The following is a 23331-nucleotide window of genomic DNA, read 5'->3' on the forward strand; positions in this document are numbered from 1 at the left end:
TCCTCACTGAAATGTCTAAAAACCGAGCTGCCTCAAGGGACCTGCTGTAACATGGGATGCAGGTAAGACGATAACCAAATGCACAGCTCCTGAACAATATGGACAAAACTACCCAGCCCCTCCTCCTTGGCTGCCTTCCCAGAGAACGTGAGATAAAACACACTGTGCAGCCTCGCTACCCAAGGCAGAGTTAGTTGATCTGTATCCCAGGCTAGCATTTGGTGCATAACCTCTGTTTTATCACCATCACTGAGCATTGTTAAGTCTGACTTTACTGGGTAGATGGTCCAGATCATTCTCTTCACCTTTGTGTGTCCAGGGGCTGAAGCCTAGTTGGCGCTCTGTCGATTTTGTGTTGCTGCAGGGAGACCACCAGTTAGTGTAAAGAGCCAGATGCTCTGCTCCTCCTACCCAGAATTGCTAAAATGGTGGGTGTCAGCAAGGCAAAATTCTCACGGATTGAGTCAATTGATAGTTTGTGAATTTATAACTCCTTGTCATTTTGAGAGTATCAGCTGAATTCACATAAGGGTGTGCAACTAGATTGTGCCCGTTTGGCTTTTAGTTTTAATTATTCTATGTTTGAGAAAATTAGACACACACCTAGAGTTAGAGATGCTATTCCAGTTTTTATTACTCTCAGAAACCTAATACATACTACGCAATATGCGTTCCATCCTGTAACATCTGAGAGGGAAGTTTTTGGAATAGCTACGTGGGACCCATTTTATTACCCAGAATTATGAATTTCAGAGGCTCTGGTGTAATATAGTGTCCTTGATTAAGACCACCGTGCAGACTATTCAGAATTTCGTCTCCTCCCCCAGAGCCCAACGTGGCATCACTTACACAAGTCCCTGTGTTGTCTCCCTTGAGGGCATCACCATCTTGGAGGCTTTGGGGAGACGGGGAGGTGGGCTGCACTCCTGGACACAGGACAGTGGGAAGTGGGTCAGAAATCCTGGGTTGGGCCCCCACTCTGCACTGGGAGCTTGCGTTCATCACTTAACACGTGTGGAATAATAGTGTCTGTGTTACACATTTCAGCTGAGCACCTCAAGGGCTACCAAAATTATTTAAAGACAAAAAGCTAATGCTAGGCGCCGTTCCCCCAGCACCTGCGGGATGCCCAGTACACGGTGCTCGGTTCCGGCCATTCTTCATTAATCCCGACAATCCCGGGGGCGAGAGTCGCCCGTCCTCCTACACCCGGGTCGCACGCCCACCGCGCGGGCGGCGCAGCGGACCTGAGCCCGGCGCCGGGACGCGGGGGACCAGCGGGGATGCCCCGCCGTCCCCGCGGCTTTGTTCGCGGCGCCCGGCGGCCGGCGCGGAGGCGGTGCTTCCCGCCCAGAGGTGGCTCCGCGGCCCCCGGTGCGCGCGGCCCGTTGGGCGGCACCGGTGACCCAACAAAGCGCGCGGGAGGCCCCGCCCGCCCCGCCCGCCACACGGCGCGGGGCTCCGGCGACGGCAGCCGCCGCGCCACCACACTCCGCGCACCACTGGGCCGGGCTGAGCCGAGAGCGCGCCGGCGGGCGGAGCGAGCGAGGCGGGAGGCGGAGCGGCGCGCAGGCGGGCGGGGCGGGCCGGGTCCGCCCGGCGTCCGGAGCCACCCCCGGCCCGCCGCCCTCGGCCCGCCCTGCGCGTCCCCGCGGCGCCGCCCCCCGCGCGCGTCCACCGGCCGCCGCGCGCACCGCCCCTGGAGCCCCGGGTCCCCGGGCGACGGCGGAGGAGGGGGCGCCGCAAGATGGCGGGTACGGGCCCCGCGGCGGGCGGCGGGCGGCAGGCGGGGGCGCGGGGCGGCGGGAGGCGGGCGGCGGGCTCACGGCCTTTCTTGTCTCCCTCGGCGCAGACCTGACGCTGCTGCAGGAGGACCTGCCGGAGGACGCGGACGGATGTGAGTGAGCGGCCGGGCCCGGGCCGGGCGGGAGGAAGGGCGGCGGGCGCCCAAGGCCTCGGCGCGGGCTCGGGGGCGGCCGGCGGCCGTTCGGGCGGAGCCCCAGCGGCGGAAGCGGGAGCGCGGCCGTTGGTTCCCGGCGCCTCGGCGGGGACGGGGGCCGCGGGCGGGTCGGGGCGTCGCCCGCCGCACGGAGCCTTCCCGAGGCCGCCCCAGCGCCGCGCCGTCCCGGGGTCCGGGATCCGGGGTCGGTGGCCGCGGAGGCAGAAGGGGCGGCCTGGGCGGGATGGTCCGGCTTCACCGACTGTCTTTCTTCGGCGCAAATGTTGGCGACTCAGCCGGGCCTTCCTGCATCTTCTCATCTCGGCTTTCCCGGCGACAGTGAAGTTTTCAGGGCTTGGTCTTTTGATTCAAGGAAAGCAGAAAGTTTGACATTGTTCCTGGAGGAGTGTCAGAAAGGAAGTGTCTCTCTCGTATGTGCTCTTCCGAGGTCGGAAGATAATTTGGAAATTGCCTTCGAGTTGAAGTGGTGACCCGGGAGGGACGTGTGTGGGGCTTAGGGGAAAGCCCGCCCGGTGCTGAGACTCACTGACCCTAATATCATCCAAGTCGGGAATTCCGAGGTAGCTGCGCTTTGAAATTGCTCTTGTAAATGCCGTGGAGTTAATCCTTAGCATGTCTAATGTGGTTTCTCGTGCCCACATTAAGCTTAATTTTTAAATTACTGGGTGTTTTGAGTGAAGTGAGGGGAATTTACTCTTTAGGAGTCTCTAAAAAGAAGTATTTCGAAAATGAATTAACCATATGTAAACTTATCTTTTGCGAAGTCTGGGTTTATGTTTTTTCAGTAAAACTCTCTCTTAAGGCAGCAGTGCACATGTAGTGAAGGACAGCACTTACATTTCCTTAACGTTGTACCGTAGGACTCTGGGCTGCCTACGAGTAAGTTTGAAATGTTAGTTAAGGCAGCGCTTGATTTTCTGCAGTTAGAATGGGAGAGGTTTGGAGAGGTGACTGTCTCCAGACGGGGGTTTCTCAGGCTTGTATTTAGGTTCAAGGCTTTGCAGATAGAAGACGCTTTCCTTCAGCAGGTGTCGCGGACCGTCATTCATTTATTGTCACTTAGGTACCATTGCACACTTAAAGCTTAAAGGATGAGCTGTACTTTGGCCCTTCACCCTTAAGGGGCACAGTCTAGAAGGGGCAGCCTACCTGTGCAGAGCTCAACAGTGATTTCTCAGGACCCTCCAGACTTCTGCTTGGTACTGAGGATAGAGCAGTGTGAAGGATGGTCACAATCCGTGCCCTCTAGTGGTTTATAAGCAGTTTTAATGTAAGTGTGACAATGAAGGTGTCAGAAGCATCCTAGCACAGTTGTTAATAGACAAGACTCAGGAGCTGAACTGCTTTGTTCCGTTCTTGGCGTTGTCACTTTGGATGGATTCCTGCAGCTCAATTGAACTTTTCTGTGTCTAAGTGTTGTCATTTGTAAACAGCTGTAATTAATATTACCTGCCTTATAGAGTTGTTTAGAGCCTTACATAAGTTAATGCATGTAAAGCACTTAGAATAGTAGCAGGGAAATAGTGACTATTATGTGTTGTTATTATGAGTAAAAAGTGAGGGAAGCTGGAAGGAAAGTTCAGGGAAGGAAATACTGATGTCGACCATTACACCACAGACTTTACATATTTACAGTTGCTGCTAATGCTTGCAGTTAACTTTTTTTAAGGTCCAGTTCATTCCCAGTGTGGGTTTTTTTTTTATTGAAGTATAGTTGATTTACAGTATTGTCCAGTGTGTTTTAATTTAGGATAAAATGTTCGACCTTTGAAGGCACAGTTTATTTGCATATTTATAATTTGGTTGAAGTCATTGTTAGAATAATTGCTTATTTTCTTAGTTGCTATAGTTTCTACAGGTGATAACCTTTACCCAGAATATTCAGGAACAAGGGATCTTGGAACATATGGCCAGCTGAAGGACCACTCGGCATCTGTTTTGAAGGGAGAAAGGGTGAGAGGGGAACCTGGTGGTGGGACCTTGGTCCAGGGCGAGATGGACGGGCAGGGAATGGAGAGGCTCTGCACATCCTGGAGAAGGGAGAGGACCAGAGACGTTAGAGAGGGGCTTGGGCTGCCCGCACAACTGGGCTGTGTCTCCTGAGCCCGGTCTTCTGTCTTGGGCAGCGCTGGTGGAGGCCGCCTCCAGACCTGCCCCTTCAGCCAGGCCAGGGCTGAGTCAGCCTTTGAGAGGGGAAGACATTGTTCTTTGCTCCAGCTCTATAGTCTTGGTCACCTTTCCTAAATGCAGAACCTAGACTAAGAAGGAAGAGAGAGTAAATACTATTCTACAAGTGATGAGAAGCTGGGGTGCCGGGGGGAGGCCCTGGGTGGGGTCCAGATCTTGAAAGGGGGGCATTGCCAGATCCTGAGATGAGGCTCTCAGGTCGTTCATTTGATCTGTTTCGTTTTAAGCCCCCAAGTCTCTGTGTAGAATCAGTAGAAAAGTGGGTAGAACTGGAAAAGGGTTGGTCAGAGATGGACTTGACTGGTAACCCTTGGAGAAAAAGAAACAAAATCCTAATGTGTGAAGAATGGCGCCTTGTATGTACATCTCAAAAGGTCATAAAGTTAAGTAAATATCATCGTCTTAAGGTACTATTAAAATTAAGTTTAGAAAAAAAATTAAGTTTAGGAGAATAATGCATTGAAAAACTAAGTTTGTTTTTGGTTAAAAGGGATACTTCCAATACTGTCCAATGAAACACACTTTGAATTTCAGAGTGAAAGCAGAGCAACTTCCGAGTTGGGTGAACCCTTCCTGTGCCTGGAATGATGGGAGTCAGTGCAGAATTCTGGATAGACTTTCAGAGAAAGAGTTTTAAATTTCTACTGTCGGTTCTTCACAGATGCAATTTTGATGTACATTGAAGTTGCTAGATTTCTAGGATAGGTGAGATGGGACTTAAGATACAGTAGGATTTGGTGAGTTAACGTTTGTAAAAATAATTTCACAGGAGTTAGATTAAAATTTAAATTTCTGTCAGTAATATGTTGAAGAAGATTATTTTAAAAGAAAGATGATGTAACGCTTAGTGATTTGCAGTAGCTTTTGTATGCGGGTGGTTCTTCCCAGTAGCCGTGGGACGTGTAGGCTCTGGTGTACCGATACTAATAAATAAGTCAGCTGATATGCAGAGGGACTAAATCATTCTCTCAGGGGACAAAATTCCTAAGCACCAACCAGAATTTTAAGCCAGGCCTCCTGATTCTAAATATTGTATTTTAAACACTGTTTTTTCTTAGATTGCCCAATTTACACCATCGAGCTGCCCCAGCTTGCGTAGGCGATTTGTTTGAACCTGTGCTTAGAATAAATACCCTTGAAGATGAATCTAGCATGCTGCCTGAGGTTTAATTTAACCTAGAGGGAGGGGATTCAAATGAGGCGCAGGTGTGAGTCTTTATGTTAACCTCTCTCAGCTGTGACTAGCATGCTGTGGAAGGGCTTTTGGAGCTGTGTTCTGGAATATGACACAGCACAGAATTTTTCCTGTTAAAGTTTTGGAGTCCTTCTACATGATACTGTTTTTCAGGTTTGAAACAGTGAATTAACGATGGATCCAGAACTAATTGGGTGTAACTACCTAAACTAAACTCCATCCAGAGCCTCTGGGCCCTCCACTGTTTCTGAAAACTGGGTTTGATAAGCTTCTTAGAGTCTCGCCACCTGGGGAAGCGAGGCGTGAAAGGTTGGGGCTGTGTCCTGTGGTGGCCAGGGAGTCGGTCGAAAACCTGAAGAAGGTGCCCTTGAAAATCATAATATTTAGAAGTGTTGTTAAATAGGGATTTGGGAGAGCAAGTCATGAGACTTGTAGCATGTTTTGATTGCTACCAGCAAGACTGGACAGGAGAAGTCGTTGTTGAGAGATAATATGGTTGGTGTCTTAGAAAAGGTGCTTAAAAATGGTTTTAGTGGTACCCACATGCATATAGAATCAGTTAATGATGCCTTGGGTCATAATTCCCCATACAGAATTTCTAAAAAAAAGAAAAAAATGGGAGAGTACTCTTTGTTCTCTGTAACGGTGCGTGTCAGCCGCTTGGGCTTGTAGCTGCAGGGCCGGGGCGTGGGGGACCCAACACCTGAATGCATAGGTTTTTATTCTTCTGCCTGTGAGAGAGAACATGCCCTTGCTGGGTGGAGTTCTTAGTCTGCCACGTGTTGATCACTGGTTTATATATTTCTGGTCCTTTGGCCTCATTTCCTCCTCTCATCAAAACAAATATTTTATATTTGTTTATTAAACTACTGTTACTTCACCCCTGTGTTTGCCTTATGTTTTGGAATTTTTCATTTTTCTGTCTTGATGACAAAGAATTTTTGCCATCAGCTACATGAGAGGGTGGGCAGTTTCTGCACTTGAATTGGGGTGTTGTTTTGCTTTTAACTTGGATCTGAAAGTAAACGATTTAATGTTTTGGGAAGAAGAGCGGGTGACACACCTCTGCAACTTTGGTGAAGGTGGTGAAGAGGCCAGTGCTCCCTAGAACTTGTAGGAGGGGACTTCTGCACAGTCTCCCAGCTTGCAGGTCCCCCTAGGGCCACCTCCCCACGCCCGTCCCCAACTCTCTCCTTACAAGTCAGTCTTCTTAGCTCCCTTTCTCCCCAGACCTAGGAGCAGACTCCTTTTCTGGCCTAATTGGTACCAGTTTGGTTAGTATTTGAGCATTGATCGTGCTGCGCTTCTGGAATATGTCCCGGTATAGTTCAGTGAAGGGGGAAGAGCGCTGGGCTTCATAAACTTAGAGCCAGGTTCAGGCCATTTATTCACCGTATCATCTTGAGCAAGTTTACATCACTTCTCTCAGGTGTTCTGTCTTTAAGATGTTGCTAGGCTTTTGGACTGCTTTCAGTTCTTGGCCATCACGGCTCTCTCAGGTGCAAGTCTCTGTGTGGATGTAACATTCCCTTCTCTCGGATAGATAACCTGCCAGACTGTTTTCCAAAGTGGCTGTACGGCTTCCCGCCCCGACCAGCGTGTGTGAGTCCAAGGTGCCCCACACCCTTGCCGGGCACTTTAGTCTCTTAAGTGTGTTTTTCTTTGCAGTTTGAATTTGCATTTCCTTAAAGTCTGATAATGCTCATCTTTTTATGTGCTCATTTAGCATCTGTATATCTTCTTTGGTGAGGTGTGCAAATCTTTTTTTATTGGGTTGTTTTCTTACTATGTTCTGAGAGTTTTGTATATTCCGAATTCAGGTCCTTTCTCAGATATGGGATTTGCAAATATTATTTTCCATCCCTTGACTTTCTTTTCATTGTCGTAACAGTGTATTTTGAAGCGTGGAAGTTTGAATTTCGCTGTTCAATTTATTATTTTTTCACAGATGCCCTTTATCAGGTTGAGAAAAGTCCCCTGAGTTTCCTGAGACCTTTTTTGAAATTAGGAATGAATGTTGGATTTTGTCAAATGCTTTTCTGCATTCATGATATTTTTCTTTTTTAGTTTTTTAATATTATGCACTACATTGATTTTTTAAGGTAAATACTGTTCACTTTTTTTTTTTTTGCGGTACGCGGGCCTCTCACTGTTGTGGTCTCTCCCGTTGCAGAGCACAGGCTCCGGACGCGCAGGCTCAGCGGCCATGATTCACGGGCCCAGCCGCTCCGCGGCATGTGGGATCTTCCTGGACCGGGGCACGAACCCGTGTCCCCTGCATCAGCAGGCGGACTCTCAACAACTGCGCCACCAGGGAAGCCCTGTTCACTTTTTAAATGGGAAATTTCGAAAATACACAAAAGCAAATGAGCCATCCTATACCCACCTTTTACTTACTCTCCTTTAACATCTGAACTTTTGTGGGTGGGGGTTGGGAGGAGGCAGCTAGAGTACTTTAAAGACATCCCAGTGTCATTTATTTTAACTCTAAATATCTCACAAGGCATATACCTGCAATGTGATGTTGTAATCCGCGAACGGAAGAGCATCTGAGATTATGGTGAGGTATGGTAGTTTATGAAAGTTTAAATGATTAAATTCTTGAGACATTTTCCTTGCTGGTTCTACTGTAACAAAGCCCACCTGTATAATCACTAAACTCACTTTCATCTTAATATTGATCACCAGATTAAAAGAAGCAACATATTGCTTGTTTTTTATCATGCTAATAAGCACGTTTCACCATTTCGGGTCAGCCTTAATGGTAACAAAAGAATATTGGTAAACAAAAGTTGAATTTTATATTTTAAATTGGTTTGCTGTATCATCCAGAGACTCACATAAACTTAAAAATTTGAATTGTGCTATGCCTGTCGTGAGCCAGTGATTCCAGAATTACAGAAATCAAGAGCTAGAGGACAGACTATATATTCATCCTTCTCATTTTAAGCATGAGAAAGTTTGGGCCCAAGGTCTTGCACACATGGCTTGGTGGCAGAGGGTAGAATACTATTCAGACCTTGTAGGTTTTAAAGTTTTTTCCTCAGATATCCTCTCACATAGTTCTTTAACTTGCTGCAGAAGGGAAGTGGGAGAAATTTCTGGATTTTGTTCATTTTTAAAATTACCACGTGTTGGGCTTCCCTGGTGGCACAGTGGTTGAGAGTTTGCCTGCCGATGCAGCGGACACGGGTTCGTGCCCCGGTCCGGGAGGGTCCTACATGCCGCGGAGTGGCTGGGCCCGTGAGCCATGGCCGCTGAGCCCGCGCGTCCGGAGCCTGTGCTCCGCAACGGGAGAGGCCGCAGCAGTGAGAGGCCTGCATACCAAAAAAAAAAAAAAATTACCACGTGTTGTCATACTGTGTGTTGCGTGTTGTGCTATAATCTTGCTGACACTCTTCCCCGATGAGGTGTGTAGCTCCACAAATTTACAGAAGTGGCACCTGATGAGGCTTACCTGAACAGTTAAGTAATTTGCTCAGTCACCTACGTTGCAAGTGTTGGGTTACATCTAGACCTGGCTGACACAGTCTTTATTACTTTATTACTCTTTATTACTGTACTCTTCCTGCCTTCCAGTTTTGACCTCCCTTAATTTGTCCCTTATTTAGTTATCTAACCTCCTAGAGGTTCTGGGCGATGTGAAGGTCATAGCATGTTCCAAGTATTTGGTGGGTAAAATCATTTTTGTCCAGGTAGTGCCTGCCATGGGGATGTTGGAAGCACAATATACCCTTTTTCTTTGTGTTTTAAAACACTCATACATAAGGGAGCCAGTCATTGGAGCAAAAGTGGGCAGGAACATCGGCGTGATCTGACATGTCTGATCCTGGCACTACCTGATTACTGAAGTGGTCAGTCCAAAATCTTATTGCTGAATTTATATTTAAATTTATATACTGCTTTGGAGTTGTATTCAAAGTCAGATTTGATAGAAATTATTTTCACATTTAAATCTATCAAATTAGTTTTTGGTAGAAATAAAACCTCAAGACTTTAGATAAATTCAGGTACCTCATTTATGGGGACTGGTGATTATTTGGACCTGGATTAGCTCAAGTTTTATGTTTGGATTACGTACAGAAAAAAGGATTCCTAACCAAAGCAATTGGGTTAATAGGACTGCAAGGAAAATGTTTGCACACTGGAGAAACAAACACCACATCTATAATGTATGGGAGTCCACACCTGCAAACGCTCTGATGTGCTGCATCTCTGACCAGTAGAATGCTGTATAGAAAACGTGATCTTGGTACCTAATTTGAAAGTAGATAAACACGCCCCTTCCTCTTTCATGTGCATATGTACTTTAGGGAAATGTTTTTTGAAATATTCATAGAGTAAGCTTTAGCACATTATTCCTGCTTAAATTCAGTTGTGAAATTAAATATGCTCTAGGACAAATTTATACTTATTTACTAGTAAAAATCATTTCTAAGAATTTAGTAAACTTTCAATATATTTGAAGAAAGGATTTCTGATAAGCATATTGTCACACATTGAAACTTGACATACCTGTTGCTTGAGGATATATATCTGGAACATTTTTATACTTTACCCATAGCAGAGAGCCCAGCACACAGTAGGCCTTCAGTATATAGTTGCTGAGATGAATTGTGATTTTCTGGCCAAGCTGAATAAGGCCATAAAACGTATTGTAATTTGCGGTAAAATAATGAAATGATTTGTTTTCAAATTAAATTGTTACTTTGAGAATTTTCCGACTTACACAAAGGTTGCACAGGTGTTATAGTTAATTCCCCAAACTCTTCACCTCCATTCAACATTGTTAACATTTTGGCAGTTTGCTCTTTGTTTCTCTATACGATTATAATTACAGATACACAGTGTAATGTATAGGTTATTCTTAATCTTAATTTCTTTGTTGCACCTTTTTAAGGAGTTGCAGACCTGACCATTAGCCTGTATGTCCTAAGAGCAAGGCCAGGCTCTCATAATCACTCAAATTCAGAAAGCGTAACATTGATACAAATCAACTATGTAATATGTAGCTCATTCCCAGATTTCAGCGATTGTCCAATAATGTCCTTTATAGCAACTATCTTGCCAATCCAGGCTCCTGCCATTGCATTTAGTTGTCATGTCTCTTTAGTTTGGAACAATTTCTCAGCCTTTATCTTTCATGATGTTGGTAGTTTTGAAGAGTCAGCTTGGTTTTATCTGTTTCCTCGTGATTTAATTCAGGTTATGCTCCTTCCTCCCTCCCTCCCTCTTTGTGTGTGTGCAGAGATGCTATGTAAGTAATTCCGTGATTTTCTCAGTGCTTCATCTCAAAAGGCACCTGATGTCAGTTCTCCATCATTGGTGGTGGTAATTTGATTTTAACAGCTTGGTTAAGGTGTGATGTCTACCAGATTTCTCCACTTAAAGATTCTCTCTTTTTTTTTTTTTTTTCTGTATCAAAAGTTGGTAAGAGAAGTGACTTGATGCTGGGGGATATCCCATTCCCAGACAAACATTCACCCGTTAGTATTAGTGTGTGTAGATGATTCTTACCTGAATCAGTTACATTTCCTTGCTGGCTTTCTGCTTTTCAGAAGAGCTTGCCTTTCCTGTTTGTTGGTTTATTTGTTAAAATATTTAAAGCCCCAAATGTTAAGGTAACTCTTATAAATGATTAAATCTGTATGGTGTGTCTCGTTATCTTTCATTTTCTAAGATGTAAAGGACTTGGGAAACAAACAAAAATTCGGCAAGTTTATTGTGGCCTTAGCATTATCAAGGGAAAGATTGAAGGAGGACAGACCATCAGCTTTTTTCTGTTTTAGTGGATATTCCTAGAGGCTGTGTGGAGAATAGAAGGATGTTTTCATCAAGCTTGGTGAAAGTTAAGTTGTACAAATTAATCAGTTCTGTTGGGTGTAGTACTTCTCAAAGGTGCTAATATGCTAATGGTCTGTGAGTGTCTTAGGGGAGGATAAAGTGCTATTAAAAGACCCTTGTCTTCGCAGGTGTCTCTGTGGACTACCTTCTCATTAACAAATGTTAATGAATAGGCATTCTTCTGGAGAAGCATTAGACCCCATTTTTTGGGTTTGTTTGTTTGTTTAGGTAATAAAAATTAGCAAGACAGGCTTCCTCTTCTGGGACTTTACCTGTGTTTCCGTTGCCGGGGTGGGGGTGGGGGAACAAAAAAATAAAGAAGAAAAAATAAAACGCTGCGATTGCTGGTGGAGTAAAGCGCAGGCCCCCAAGGCTGTGGGGAGTTCATAGGAGGAAGAGCTCTTCATCAGAAAGAGTAGGAAATAACTTCCTGGTTGATATTTATAAGTAGGTGAGTGTAAGCTGAGATGGTAAAGAGGGCAGACATGGAGCAGGTGGAAAAGTGTGAGGCACCTGCAGAAAACGGCCCCCCGCCCAGGCTGTGTGCGGGGTTTGTGGGGGCAGATCAGGGGGCCCTTGGATTACGGTGGGAGAGCGGTACCTTCATCCAGACGGGTGGGGGAGGGGAGGGAGGAAGGGCTGTCGGAAGGTGGAAGTGGTTCTGATTTGCAAACCGGGTTAGGATGAGGAGACTGGAGTAAGTGGATTGACCGTTGTGATAGTCGAGAGCAGTGGTCTTCAAACTTAACGACTGGATACCTTCTAAACTAATCTCGGAAATTTTCTCTCAGACATTTTCAAGTTTAAAGGTATTTTCAAAATGAAACTGTCATAATCACTTTTAAAAATGGAATCTAAATGTAGCACTTCACACCATCATCCATTTTCAAATATTCAAGAATAAACTTTAAATTGGGAATTTTACATTGTTCTTTTTTTCTTCCTGATCTTTCTGTTTCCTGCGCAAAATTTTACCTTAATATATTTTTATGCTTGCAAGTTTTATTGATCACCCTATCACGTTTCTTTGCACCAAAGATAAAAGGAGAAATTGAAATTTTTAATTTCCTGTGGCCATAAAAAAACTTTAAAACTTTGTTTTCTTTATTAATACTCAGTTGATCAACCAGAATGTATTGCAAATTATGATAAACACTTGGTAAACAAAATTTTATTAAATAGGTGTCTGTTAATAAAATGGATGGAGCTTTTAAAAAGTAACATGTATTCATGGGTGAATATAATTTATTGCTAGAATAAGACAGTATTTAGCATCAATTTCTACTTTTTATTTTAAGAGCTGTAAGCCCGGAGAAATCTTGTTGACATAGATAAGTGGATGGAAAGGGTTTTACTAGCGATGCCACTACTTTCCTTGAACTTCTTCCAACCTATGTGTCAAAAATTTTAAAATTACTTTTAATGAGCTATCGGTCTTTCAATTTTTTTGAAAGCAAAGGGTTGAAGAATGAATACCTGACTTGTAAAAGTATATATTACAGCCTTTAGAGAGTTGAACTCTTAACACTTCATCAGTGTTGCAGAGGATCCCTTTGCTTTGCAGTGGAGGCTTTTCTGCACGGGGGCAGTGCAGCACTGCAGCCTTGAGGTCACGGGAGCTGGGAGGTTGTGAAGGGAAAGTCTTCGATCCACAGCCCAGGCACATTTTTGTGACGGAGTACTCCTGGAGGTTGGGTCTGGCGTAGCCCTTGGAGTTATCCGCTTGATTTATTCCTCGGGAAAGCTTCATGTACCTTATGGGGTTCAAATACCCCAGTGTGCTCTAAGCAGACGATATCAGAGCCTCTGAATTAGGGTATTGGAAACTGAGAGGTGTGGGAATACAGAGTACTTCATAGAAGTAGAATTTCTAGTTCATAGCGACTGATCAGATGTGGCGGCAAGAAAAGTGCCTTACAGAGTAACTGAAGGCCTCAAGTTTGAGAACTGCAGGTTACTGGGGAAAATGGTGGTAATCAGAAAGTCATGAGGAAGAGCTGATTTTTTATAAGGTTGGTTTGGACAGTTTGGTTTTCAGAACACGTGTGACATGGAGGTGCAGACTCTGAAGTACCTGCAAACCCGGCCGTGGGGGTCAGAGCAGGAGAACTTTGGGGTCCTCTGCACTGTGAATGGTAGTGGAAGCTGTGGCTTATCGAGGGGAGGAGGGTTGTGTGTGTGTGTACAATGTGTACAGGAGGACAAAGTGGGGGGAAAGAAACTACCTACACAAAAGGGTTAGAGAGAAGCAAGAATAGTCTAGAAAGGTAGAAAATATTCCAAGAGATCCAAGAAAAGAGAATTTAAGACGAGGGTGTTGGGATGGGGGAGTCAGCCTTGTCCCTAGTTTTGGCAGATTATTGCCAATCTTTGAGAAGAGTCACAAGAGTGAAAGAAATAGGACAGATTGCTTTTGTCTTGATGAGGAGATGAGCTACAGCTTTAAGAAGTCTGATGAAAAGTCATTTTAGAGACTAGCAGGCTTAAGTTCTGGATTCAGTGTTTCAGGAAAAAGCCCAGGTGGTCAGAATGGCCCTTAATTACCTTGTGTTGCCCCTAAAGTGTGGTCCCGGCCACATGTGCAGGGCCAGCAGCCAGCCTTTCCTTTCCCTCCGTGTGGGAACGTCGTTTCTGTGGTTGAGTCCTCGGTGAGGGGCTTGGTGTTTATGGCTGTGGTGGGAGAATCTCTGTTTAGACAGGGCGGTGAGGTGCTGTTCTGAGGCGCGTGTGAGAGCAGCTGAGCACCTCTGCGCCCCTCCCGCTGCCCTCAAGCAGGTATGCGGACAGGTGACCCCTCACGCTGCTCTTCCCGTGCTCCTGTGCTCATGGTTGCTGGCACGTTCTTTTTCCTGACTTGGCATCAAATGCATGTATGGTAGTAAGATAGGAATGGAAGGTGATTTTTTGAAGGTAGTTCTGGGGACTTGGAATAGAGGTTTGGGACGTCTGAGAGAAGTGTAAGCTTTAAGAAGAGTAGGCTCAGAAGTCTTGTTGAATGAGCATGAAATTAGCACGAATGTGGAGCATACCTGAGCCTTGTTGATGGGGGGAGTAGGACAGCGGCTCATGGTGCTGATGCAGGCAGAGCTGGAATTGCCTCCCTCAGGTGAGAAGTTGTGCTCCTGGCGGGGCCAAGGGCTTCCATGATGGTTAGGGGAGCGAGGCAAGGCTGGCGGTGGTGCTCTCAGAATGCCATGTGCTGACCAGCAGGCGGCTCGGCTTGGGAGAGACACCACGATCTTTGCTTCTTTCTTAATTAAAAAAAAAAAAAAAGATGGTTTTAATTAATAATTGATCATTTAAATCACATTTTATTATAACATAGTTGAGTAAGTATCTCCGCTGCCCGGAATTGTCACTCAAAGGAGATAATGGTTGAATTTAACTCCATTGTTGCTTAGAAAATCTCAAGCGCCAGTCCCAGTTACAGGGCGGCAGTGCGATTTCTCCAGCCAGATGGGAGGAGTTTGCAAAATGTAATAATGTTACTCTGTTGAAAACTAGAAGGCTAAGTTGATTTTGGTTGGTCACTGTCCCCTCCTCCTCCTGCCTCACTTCTGTGTGAACCCTGTGCCCCACGTGTCCTGAACAACTACTCATTTTCTAGACATGACTTGGTTTTCCTCGACTCCCTGTCTTTGGGCTTCTCGGCTTAGGACGCCCTGTTCCGCCCTCTGTCCTGCTTGGCAAACCTCAGTGTATCTTCCCAGAATTGGCTGGGCTTTGAAGCCTTCTCTTGCTCACCAGGGCAGACCTAGAAGTGTAACAGTGGACGGCACACGTTCTGTGTATGTACTCTTACACCGTGCATCTTTTAGTAGCATATTTTTGTCTGTGTCTTTGCACACACATATATACACACGTGTGTACATAGATACACGCATACAATTTCTGTCTAGTTTTTATATCTGTGTTCCCTGTTGAGTGCCTGGCACTTAAACAGTAGATGTGCTGTCCTACTTATTGAATGAAATGAATGAAAACATTTAAAAACACAGGGAAACTACGATGAGATTCTCTGTATGAGAAACAAATGAATTGCCGGTTCGAGGGAACATGGATGTACTAGCCTGACACTGTGTTAGGTGCATTATAGATGTTATCTTTGTCTTCGTGTCTTAAAGTCTTGACAACAAACAGGTATTTTACATGTGAGGAAATGGAGCCAAATTAATTAATTACTTGCATTAAGTCCACATGCATAGTTCACAAGGAGCAGAACATGAGATTTGGACCCAGATCTGTCTTAACTTTAAAAAGCCTCTGCCCTTTTCACATCACTGTCGCTATAACTGTGTAGTGATAATCATCTTTAAAATTTCAAATGGGTCCAACTTTAAAATTTTTATATTTTAGATGCTGTTTTCCTTAAATTTAAAAGAATGGGTTGTTGGTTTCTATGGCTCTGGGTTTCTGCTGGAGCTGGTGCTGGTGTGGGGAGTGGAAAGTGGATGGAGCCCTTCCTGAAATGCAGGGGTGATTCTTTCTCTTGTGCTGCATGGTCTCTTACCTTCATGCGAAGGGGGGGGATTCAGTTTTACAAGTAACAAAGATAAATGTCCTTGTTTTATCATTTCTTTCTCTTGTCCTGTTTTTCTGGATGTTCTCTTTAATTTGCATTGTAACACATTTGATTCTTGTCCTGATTTGGAACTGGTAGGATCTATTGAGTCTGATTTGAGACAAGATGGGCTAACCCTTCAGTATAAGACTTCAGTTCGTATCCCAGGTTTCTATTCCAGTTAGGAATTCTGTTAGAATTCACTAAAAAACACAAGATTTCATTGACACTTTTGTCATTTAGCTTCTTCATGGAAGCTTTTATAACTAAATATTAAGTTTTGAAAAATTTTGAGGGTTTCCTACGTAAGTGTAGGAATTCTGTCTCATGTTGACCTCTTAGGTCATCTTCCTTTTTCCTTTCCATCCTGGTCCCCCTTCAGCTACCCAAGACAGTAAATTTACAGGGGAAGAGGGAGCACTGGAATTTGGGGAGCGTAGATATAATTTGAAAAAACATTTCAAGTGATCATTGTTTTCATTGCTTTTAAGTCATTTTGAAATTTCAAATAACACTAAAAGCTGACATGATTTCTTCACTTCATCAGTGTAGGAAATTGGATTTTTAAAGCTGTGAACTCTGTAAGGGGCTCTTGCTGCTGTAACGTCCAAGAATCCAGAATCAACTTAGTGACCCAGAAAGGAGGGGCGCCGGGGCACAGGTCGGGTGATGAAAGGTCTCTCTTCATCTTCTGTAATGCTCCTTGTCTTCGTCTATTTTGTCTGGTAATAAAATAGCCACTCTGGCTTTCTTATGCTTACTGTTTCATGTTTTATCTTTCTCCTTTTTGTAATCCTTTTCTTTCAACCCATGGGTTGAAATTTTGACTTTAAAAATGTGTTTCTGGTAGACAAGACTATAGCTGAGTAACAACTATAGTTGCTACCTTGTTATTAGTTTGGGATTCTCTACCTTTTGACCTAAATGTTTAGTCCATTTATAAGTAATGTAATTATTGATCTGGTTGCTTATTTCTATTTGTCTTTTTTTTTCTCTGTTGCTCCTTTTGTGACTTTCTTTGGGGTTAACTCAGTATTTTTTAGCATTCCATTTTAACTCTCGGTTGGCTTTCTAGCCATCCTTTCTTGCATGTTTTAGAGAGTACTCCTAAGGGTTGTAATTTGCATCTTTAATTTACCATAATCTATTTAAAATTAATGTACTACTTTCCATAAGCTATATGATTCTCGCAGCAGTATAGCTGTGTTTACTCCCTCTGTTTTTTTTTTGTTTTTGTTTTTGTTTTTTTTTTTGCTGTACGCGGGCCTCTCACCATTGTGGACCCTCCCGTTTGCGGAGCACAGGCTCCGGACATGCAGGCTCAGCGGGCCCAGCCGCTCCGTGGCATGTGGGATCCTCCCGGACCGGGGCACGAACCCACGTCCCCTGCGTTGGCAGGCAGACTCTCAACCACTGCGCCACCAGGGAAGCCCTGTTTTGTCTTTTTTATCTGAGGATGTTATTGACTGTACCATCATTTATGCTGTAGGATTTTTCTTTCCTAGTGGTGATAGTTTTTATGGATTATTTTTGTGTTTCTCCTTCTTGTAACCTGTGGCAGGCATTTGTAGGGTGGCTGGGTAAGACTTAGGTATGCAGTCTGTAGCCATGGTAATCACATCCTTGCTGCCTCCATAAATATGAAATGCAGAGCCATTTAGTCCAATCAAGAATTTTTTTTAATTAATTTATTTTTGGCGTGTTGGGTCTTTGCTGCTGCGCACGGGCTTTCTCTAGTTGTGGCGAGCGGGAGCTATTCTCCGTTGCGGTGCGAGGGTTCCTCATTGCAGTGGCTTCTCTTGTTGTGGAACACGGGCTCTAGGCATGTGGGCTTCAGTAGTTGTGGCTTGCAGGCTCTAGAGCACAGGCTCAGTAGTTGTGGCACACGGGCTTAGCTGCTCCGCAGCATGTGGGATCTTCCCGGACCAGGGCTCAAACCTGTGTCCCCTGCATTGACTGGTGGATTCTTAACCACCGCGCTACCAGGAAAGTCCCAGTCCAATCAAGAGTTGATGAGGAAATCCTGAATTTGGAGAGGATGATTCAGGACAAAGCGGCTCCACAGTTATTGGCAGGAGGCTGCAGTTCTGGGAAATAGAAATGCACCTTTGTCCCCAGTGCCTCTGCTGGAGTGGAACACTCCCTTTTGTACAGAAATAATTGTCAACCATAATGGGTAGAGTGGTAACGTAAGTGGAAGCAAAATATGGTTTGTAACCCTCTCAGCATATGTTTCTTGAATACAGTTGTTCAGCAATCTGCATTTGAGCTAGTTGGGGGTATTTATTATAAATGATTGCTCCTGGGCCTCACTCCAGACCTGCACAGTCAGGATCTGAATATGAGATCTGGGGTCTGAATTTTAGGGTAAGTGCTCCAAGCTTGTCTTAAACACGACAGTGTTAGACTGTCTCTGCTCTAGGACTGTTCCCAAAAGCCCCTGACTTTTTATGGACCTGAATCAGTACTATTAATGTTTATCTTCAAGATTAACAAGCGTGTGACTGATGAAACAGTTTGGTCAGAGTCATAGAATTCTAGAGCCTGCATAAAGGTGCCTTCGAGGTCATGCCAGCTCCACAGTCTTAGAGGAGGAAATAGGTCAAATGAGAGTATCTGGGTGGTTCTTACGGCTCTGATTCATAATATATAAGGTACTTTGCTATGAATTGTAGATCAGAATAACCTGTTAAAACTTTTCTGTACTATGTAAGGAATTATTTTCATGTTAGGTGTTATTTTTAATCCAGTTTGACAATCTCTGCCTTTAAGTGGGGCTACTTAGAGCATTTGCGCTTAATGTGATTATTGATATTGTTTGGTTTTCCTCTCTCTTGCTATTTCCCATCTGTTTGTTCCATCTTTTCCTTTTTCCTTTTATCCTCTTTTTCTGCCTTCTTTTGGGTTCAGTATTTTTTATGATTCCATTTTCGGGCCTTTATTGGCTTACTAGCTATATGTTTTGGGTGGGGTTTTTTTGGTGTTTAATAGTTGCTGTAGAGTTTATAATTAGTATGCGCCTTTGACTTATTACTGTCTACTTTCACATAATATGTATAAAAGAACTTTAGGACAATATACCTCCCTGTTATTCTGCCTTTGTACTATTGTAAATATATTTTACTTCTACACGTGTTATAAACCCCACAATACATTTTTTCTTTATTTTACAGTACATACTTTTGCCTTAAACAGTTAATTATCTTTTAAAGAGATGTTTTTACATAAGAAGAGGCTTTTGTGTTTGCCCACCTGTTCACCATTTCTGCTAGTCTTCATTCCCTTGTAAAGATCCAGCTCTCCACCTGCTATAATTTTCTTAGTATTTCTTGTAGTGTGGGTCTGCTGCTGGCGACGTTTGTCAGCTTTTGTATGTCAGAAGAAGTCTCTATTTCACCTTTGTGTTTGAACAATTTCTGTTTACTGGGTATAGAGGTGTAGGTTGACTTTTTTTTTTTCTTTCAGTCCTTTAAAGATGTTGCTCTTCTGTCTCTGACTTCTCATATGGCATTCTCTCTGATGAGATGGCTGCTGTCATTCTTGTCTTTGTTCTGTATATAATGTGAGTTGCTCTCTGCCTTGCAGAATTAACTGTCAGTGTTTGACAGTTCATTTATTTACAAGTTGTTAGTGTTCTGGTTGAACGTGTAAGTTCTCAGGTCTGTGTGATCACTCTTTTCTGATCACTCTGTTCCTTGATCACCCCAGACTGAGTTTCTACTGACCCCTGTGCTTCTAGGGGCAGTTAGAACATATCTGTAGAAAAGGAGAAGAAGCATCCGTCAGTTAGTCGTGGCTTCTGAGCCGATTCTCAGATTCTCTCGTGACTTTTTGTGCCACTCCAAGAACAATACAGGGCAGTTTTCCTTGTGCTGCTTCGGAGAGGCAGGGGTACCTTTTAGCGCGACAGTGTTACAAGGAGTGTTTCTGATGTCTCTGATAGTTGGTGTGGATGACTGCAGCTCAGAGTCTGATGTGATTGTTGTACCTTCAGCCCTGGACTTTGTCTCACAAGATGACATGTTGACGCCGCTGGGGAGACTGGACAAGTATGCTGCGAGTGAGAACGTATTTAACAGGTATGTGCGTATGCTTTCCATTAAGGTGGAAGCACAAGTGTGGCTTTTATTGCATGAATTTCAGTAAACAGAAGTATCCAGTTGAAAGTAGATGTCATTACTGCGTGGTCTGAGTCACCCAGCTTCACTGCTGGTCACAACCGTGGCCGCCTTTACAGTTGTTTACTCCTCCGTCCTGTGAGCAGGCAGCACTCCTTCTTGACTTTTTGGCAAAAACAAAACAAACAAACAAACTGCTTCTTTGCTATTAGGCATAATTTTAATGTTCATTAAAGTGACTGCTGAGGCGTCAGTTCCTCCTCCAGCAGGTGGTGGTGTGTGCCTGCTGTGGGCCAGGTGACTGGCAGCCAAGGGGCGAGGGACATGGCAGTGACCAGAGCTCACACTCTCCCTCATGCACTGTTTCTCCACCTAGGGCCCCCAGACCACCTGTATCAGGCTTCTCGGGGAAATCTCAAAGTCTTTGCTAATAAAATTGTTTGAGTATAGATGTATAAAACTCACTGAGTAAAATATGTAAAGATAACATTTTATATAATGAAGAATGATTGTACTTTCCCATATTTATGATAATTGAAGGTAGCTACTTGAAACAAATTTTCAGTGACCTTAGAAATTTGTCAGATCAGGTAAAGGTGGAACATATTTTGGTAAATAATCAGTCTCATCTTGTTAAAATAAAATCCATACTGGCATTTGTCACTTAGGAAATTAGGGACTTAATATATGTTATAAAATGTATTAAGAAAAATTTTCTTTTAAACTATATGGATTCTGCCTTTTAAAGTTCTAAATACTATTAATGCCACTGAACATCATATAATTTTCTTTTTCTGTGTAGACAAATGGTGGCCCGGAGTCTGCTGGACACACTGAGGGAAGTCTGCGATGATGAGAGAGATTGTATTGCTGTTTTGGAAAGAATAAGCAGATTAGCTGATGATTCAGGTATATATTTATGCAGAGAAAGGTTTCTTTTACTAAATTATGTTTCTAAAAACTAATGAAAAACTTAGTGTAATGCGAGATTTCTTTGAAATATTTCCTAAATAAATTATCAGACCCATCAGTAACAAGAAAATAAAAACCTGTTACTGGGCTTCCCTGGTGGCGCAGTAGTTGAGAGTCTGCCTGCCGATGCAGGGGACACGGGTTCGTGCCCCGGTCCGGGAAGATCCCACATGCCGCGGAGCGGCTGGGCCCGTGAGCCATGGCCGCTGAGCCTGCGCGTCCGGAGCCTGTGCTCCGCAACGGGAGAGGCCACAACAGTGAGAGGCCCGCGTACCGCAAAAACAAACAAACAAACAAACAAAAAAACCTGTTACTAAGATCCAAACATTTTATAGTAGGCCCATTTAGTTTAACTTTGAAAATTTCTTGTAAGAAAAAACTCAGAACATTGTTTTGCATCATGTACATTAATACTATTTTAGAATTAATAAATTGCTTTGAAAAAATTTTTTGAATAAATTAAAAGGATGGAGTGGGCTGTAAATTTTTTGGCAAATATAAAATGCATTTTTACTTATAAAAAATGTTTATCACCCCTTGTAAAACTAAGGCTGTTTGTCTCTAAAGTGAAAAGAGGAGGAGAGTCTGCTTAAGAAAGAGGTAAACTTGTTTTGAGGCTTAGAATACGGTTTATTACGTTTTTAAAAAAATATTTTTTATGGTGGTAAAACATACATAAAATTTACCATTTTTACCTAATATTGTTTTGAGCATATTTTTATATTTGATTTTAGAAATGATTCAAAAATCAAATAAAAATTTTTTTCTTAAATCCACGACCTCTTTATTAAAATGTATTATTTTTCAATTTATCAAACTTTTGGCATGGCAACAATTCTCATCCTTTAATTTTCAGATGAGCTCATCTTTTGGTAAGCAACTCACTTTATGGGAATATGTTTACTATTTATGTAAGCCTTAAATATTTTTTATTTTCTTATAGAAAAAAACATTAGTAAGCTTCCTAATTTTCTATCTCATTATGATGTTCTGTGTACATAATTGCTCATGTATATGCTTGTTCCAGAATGGTTTTAGGAGGGTCTCATCAATTATGATTTTTACTTACAATTTATTTTTAGATTTAGCAGAGATAAACAATTTAACTTAAAATTTTGGCACTATTGCATTCCATTGTGTTCATTCCTTTCATAGAGGTGTAGATATTCTTTAAGATGGAATTTGTGTTTGTTTTCTTCCACCTGTTTACCAACTACAGTGCTGTTCTTTACATATATTATATTCTACATGTGTTTTAAAATATATCTCAAGTTGTTGAGTTCCTGATAAATATCTCTCTTGACATTTACACTCTGAATTCATTCAGTAAATGTGAAAACAGTGCATACTGTATGCCAGGTTCTAGATTAAATGCTGGAGCCTTACTGAGATGAGTAAGAATCCGTCATCAAATTAACAGTTTAACGAATGCAGCCGACATACTAACAGTAAATTATACCAGGGAGGGTTGGGACCCGCTTTGGACAGTTGGTGGCATTTGAGTTGGGTTTGATGGGGAGGGAGGGGAGGAGGGGGCTCGGGAGGGGAAAGGACAGGTGTAGAGGTTTGGGGAGCTCAGGACAGCGGCCCGTTTGGCCAACAGTGAGTTTACTGGGCCTACGGTTTAGAAGAATGAGACTTAAATAAGGTGGTTGAGGGCCAGATTGTAAAAATTTATACTGTGCCAAGTTGGAGAGTTTGCTTTGTTTGTGATTTAGAACAGAAACACAGCAGTGTGGGTTGACTTGAGGAAAAGATGGGTGACGGAAGGCTGGTTGGGAGATTCCTCTGACTGTTAGGAGTAGTTTGGGAGGAATGGAAGGGCCGGAGGGGTGTCAGAGCCACTGTGATGGGAGCTTCCATGAATTTGAGGATTCTTGTCTCTCCATCAGATATGGGAAAGTTGCAGTCTTTAATATTTTTAATATTACCTCTCCTCCACCCCGAACTCCTTTATTTTCACTTTTTTTTTTTTTTTTTTGCGGTATGCGGGCCTCTCACCGCCATGGCCTCTCCCGCTACGGAGCACACGCTCCGGACGCACAGGCCCAGCAGCCATGGCTCACAGGCCCAGCCGCTCCGCAGCATGTGGAATACTCCAGGACCGGGACACGAACCCGCGTCCCCTGCATCGGCAGGCGGACTCCCAACCACTGTGCCACCAGGGAAGCCCCTTTTTTTTCATTTTTAAGTTTACTTTTGTTTGAGTATATGTTTTTTGTTTGAGTATATGTTTTGTACATGGTTCAAAATACAGAACTCCTGTTAGCTACATCTGTTGTCTATAAGGAAGTCTTTATAAAGTGAAAGTAGCTGGTCTTAATTAATTTTGGGGTTTTGTTTGCCTTGAAAGGGCTTCCCACCTCAAGATTCAACTTTTTTTTTGGCCACACCCCACAGCTTGCAGGATCTTAGTTCCCCAACCAGGGATCGAACCCGTGCCCCCCTGCAGTGGAAGCACGGAGCCCTAACCACTAGACTGTCAGGGAATTCC

The 23331-nt window shown here is 43.7% G+C and overlaps 1 protein-coding gene across 3 annotated transcripts in view; it reads left to right on the top strand.

The window, feature by feature from the left end:
- Positions 1-1664: 1664 nt before the first annotated feature.
- The window catches only part of PPP4R1 (protein phosphatase 4 regulatory subunit 1), a 60999-nt gene continuing 39332 nt past the window's right edge, over positions 1665-23331 (top strand). For 2 of the 3 annotated variants that reach the window (XM_082668317.1, XM_082668318.1), the window contains exons 1-4: positions 1665-1754; positions 1853-1897; positions 19691-19826; positions 20668-20774. In XM_082668317.1, the coding sequence (XP_082524443.1) occupies positions 1748-1754; positions 1853-1897; positions 19691-19826; positions 20668-20774 (295 nt within the window). In that variant the 5' untranslated portion in view covers positions 1665-1747. The remainder of the gene's footprint in view (positions 1755-1852; positions 1898-19690; positions 19827-20667; positions 20775-23331) is intronic. The other variant, XM_082668319.1, reaches the window with a different exon arrangement.

The sequence above is a fragment of the Grampus griseus genome (assembly GCF_964374135.1).
Source record: "Grampus griseus genome assembly, chromosome: 12".
Taxonomy (NCBI): Eukaryota; Metazoa; Chordata; class Mammalia; order Artiodactyla; family Delphinidae; genus Grampus; species Grampus griseus.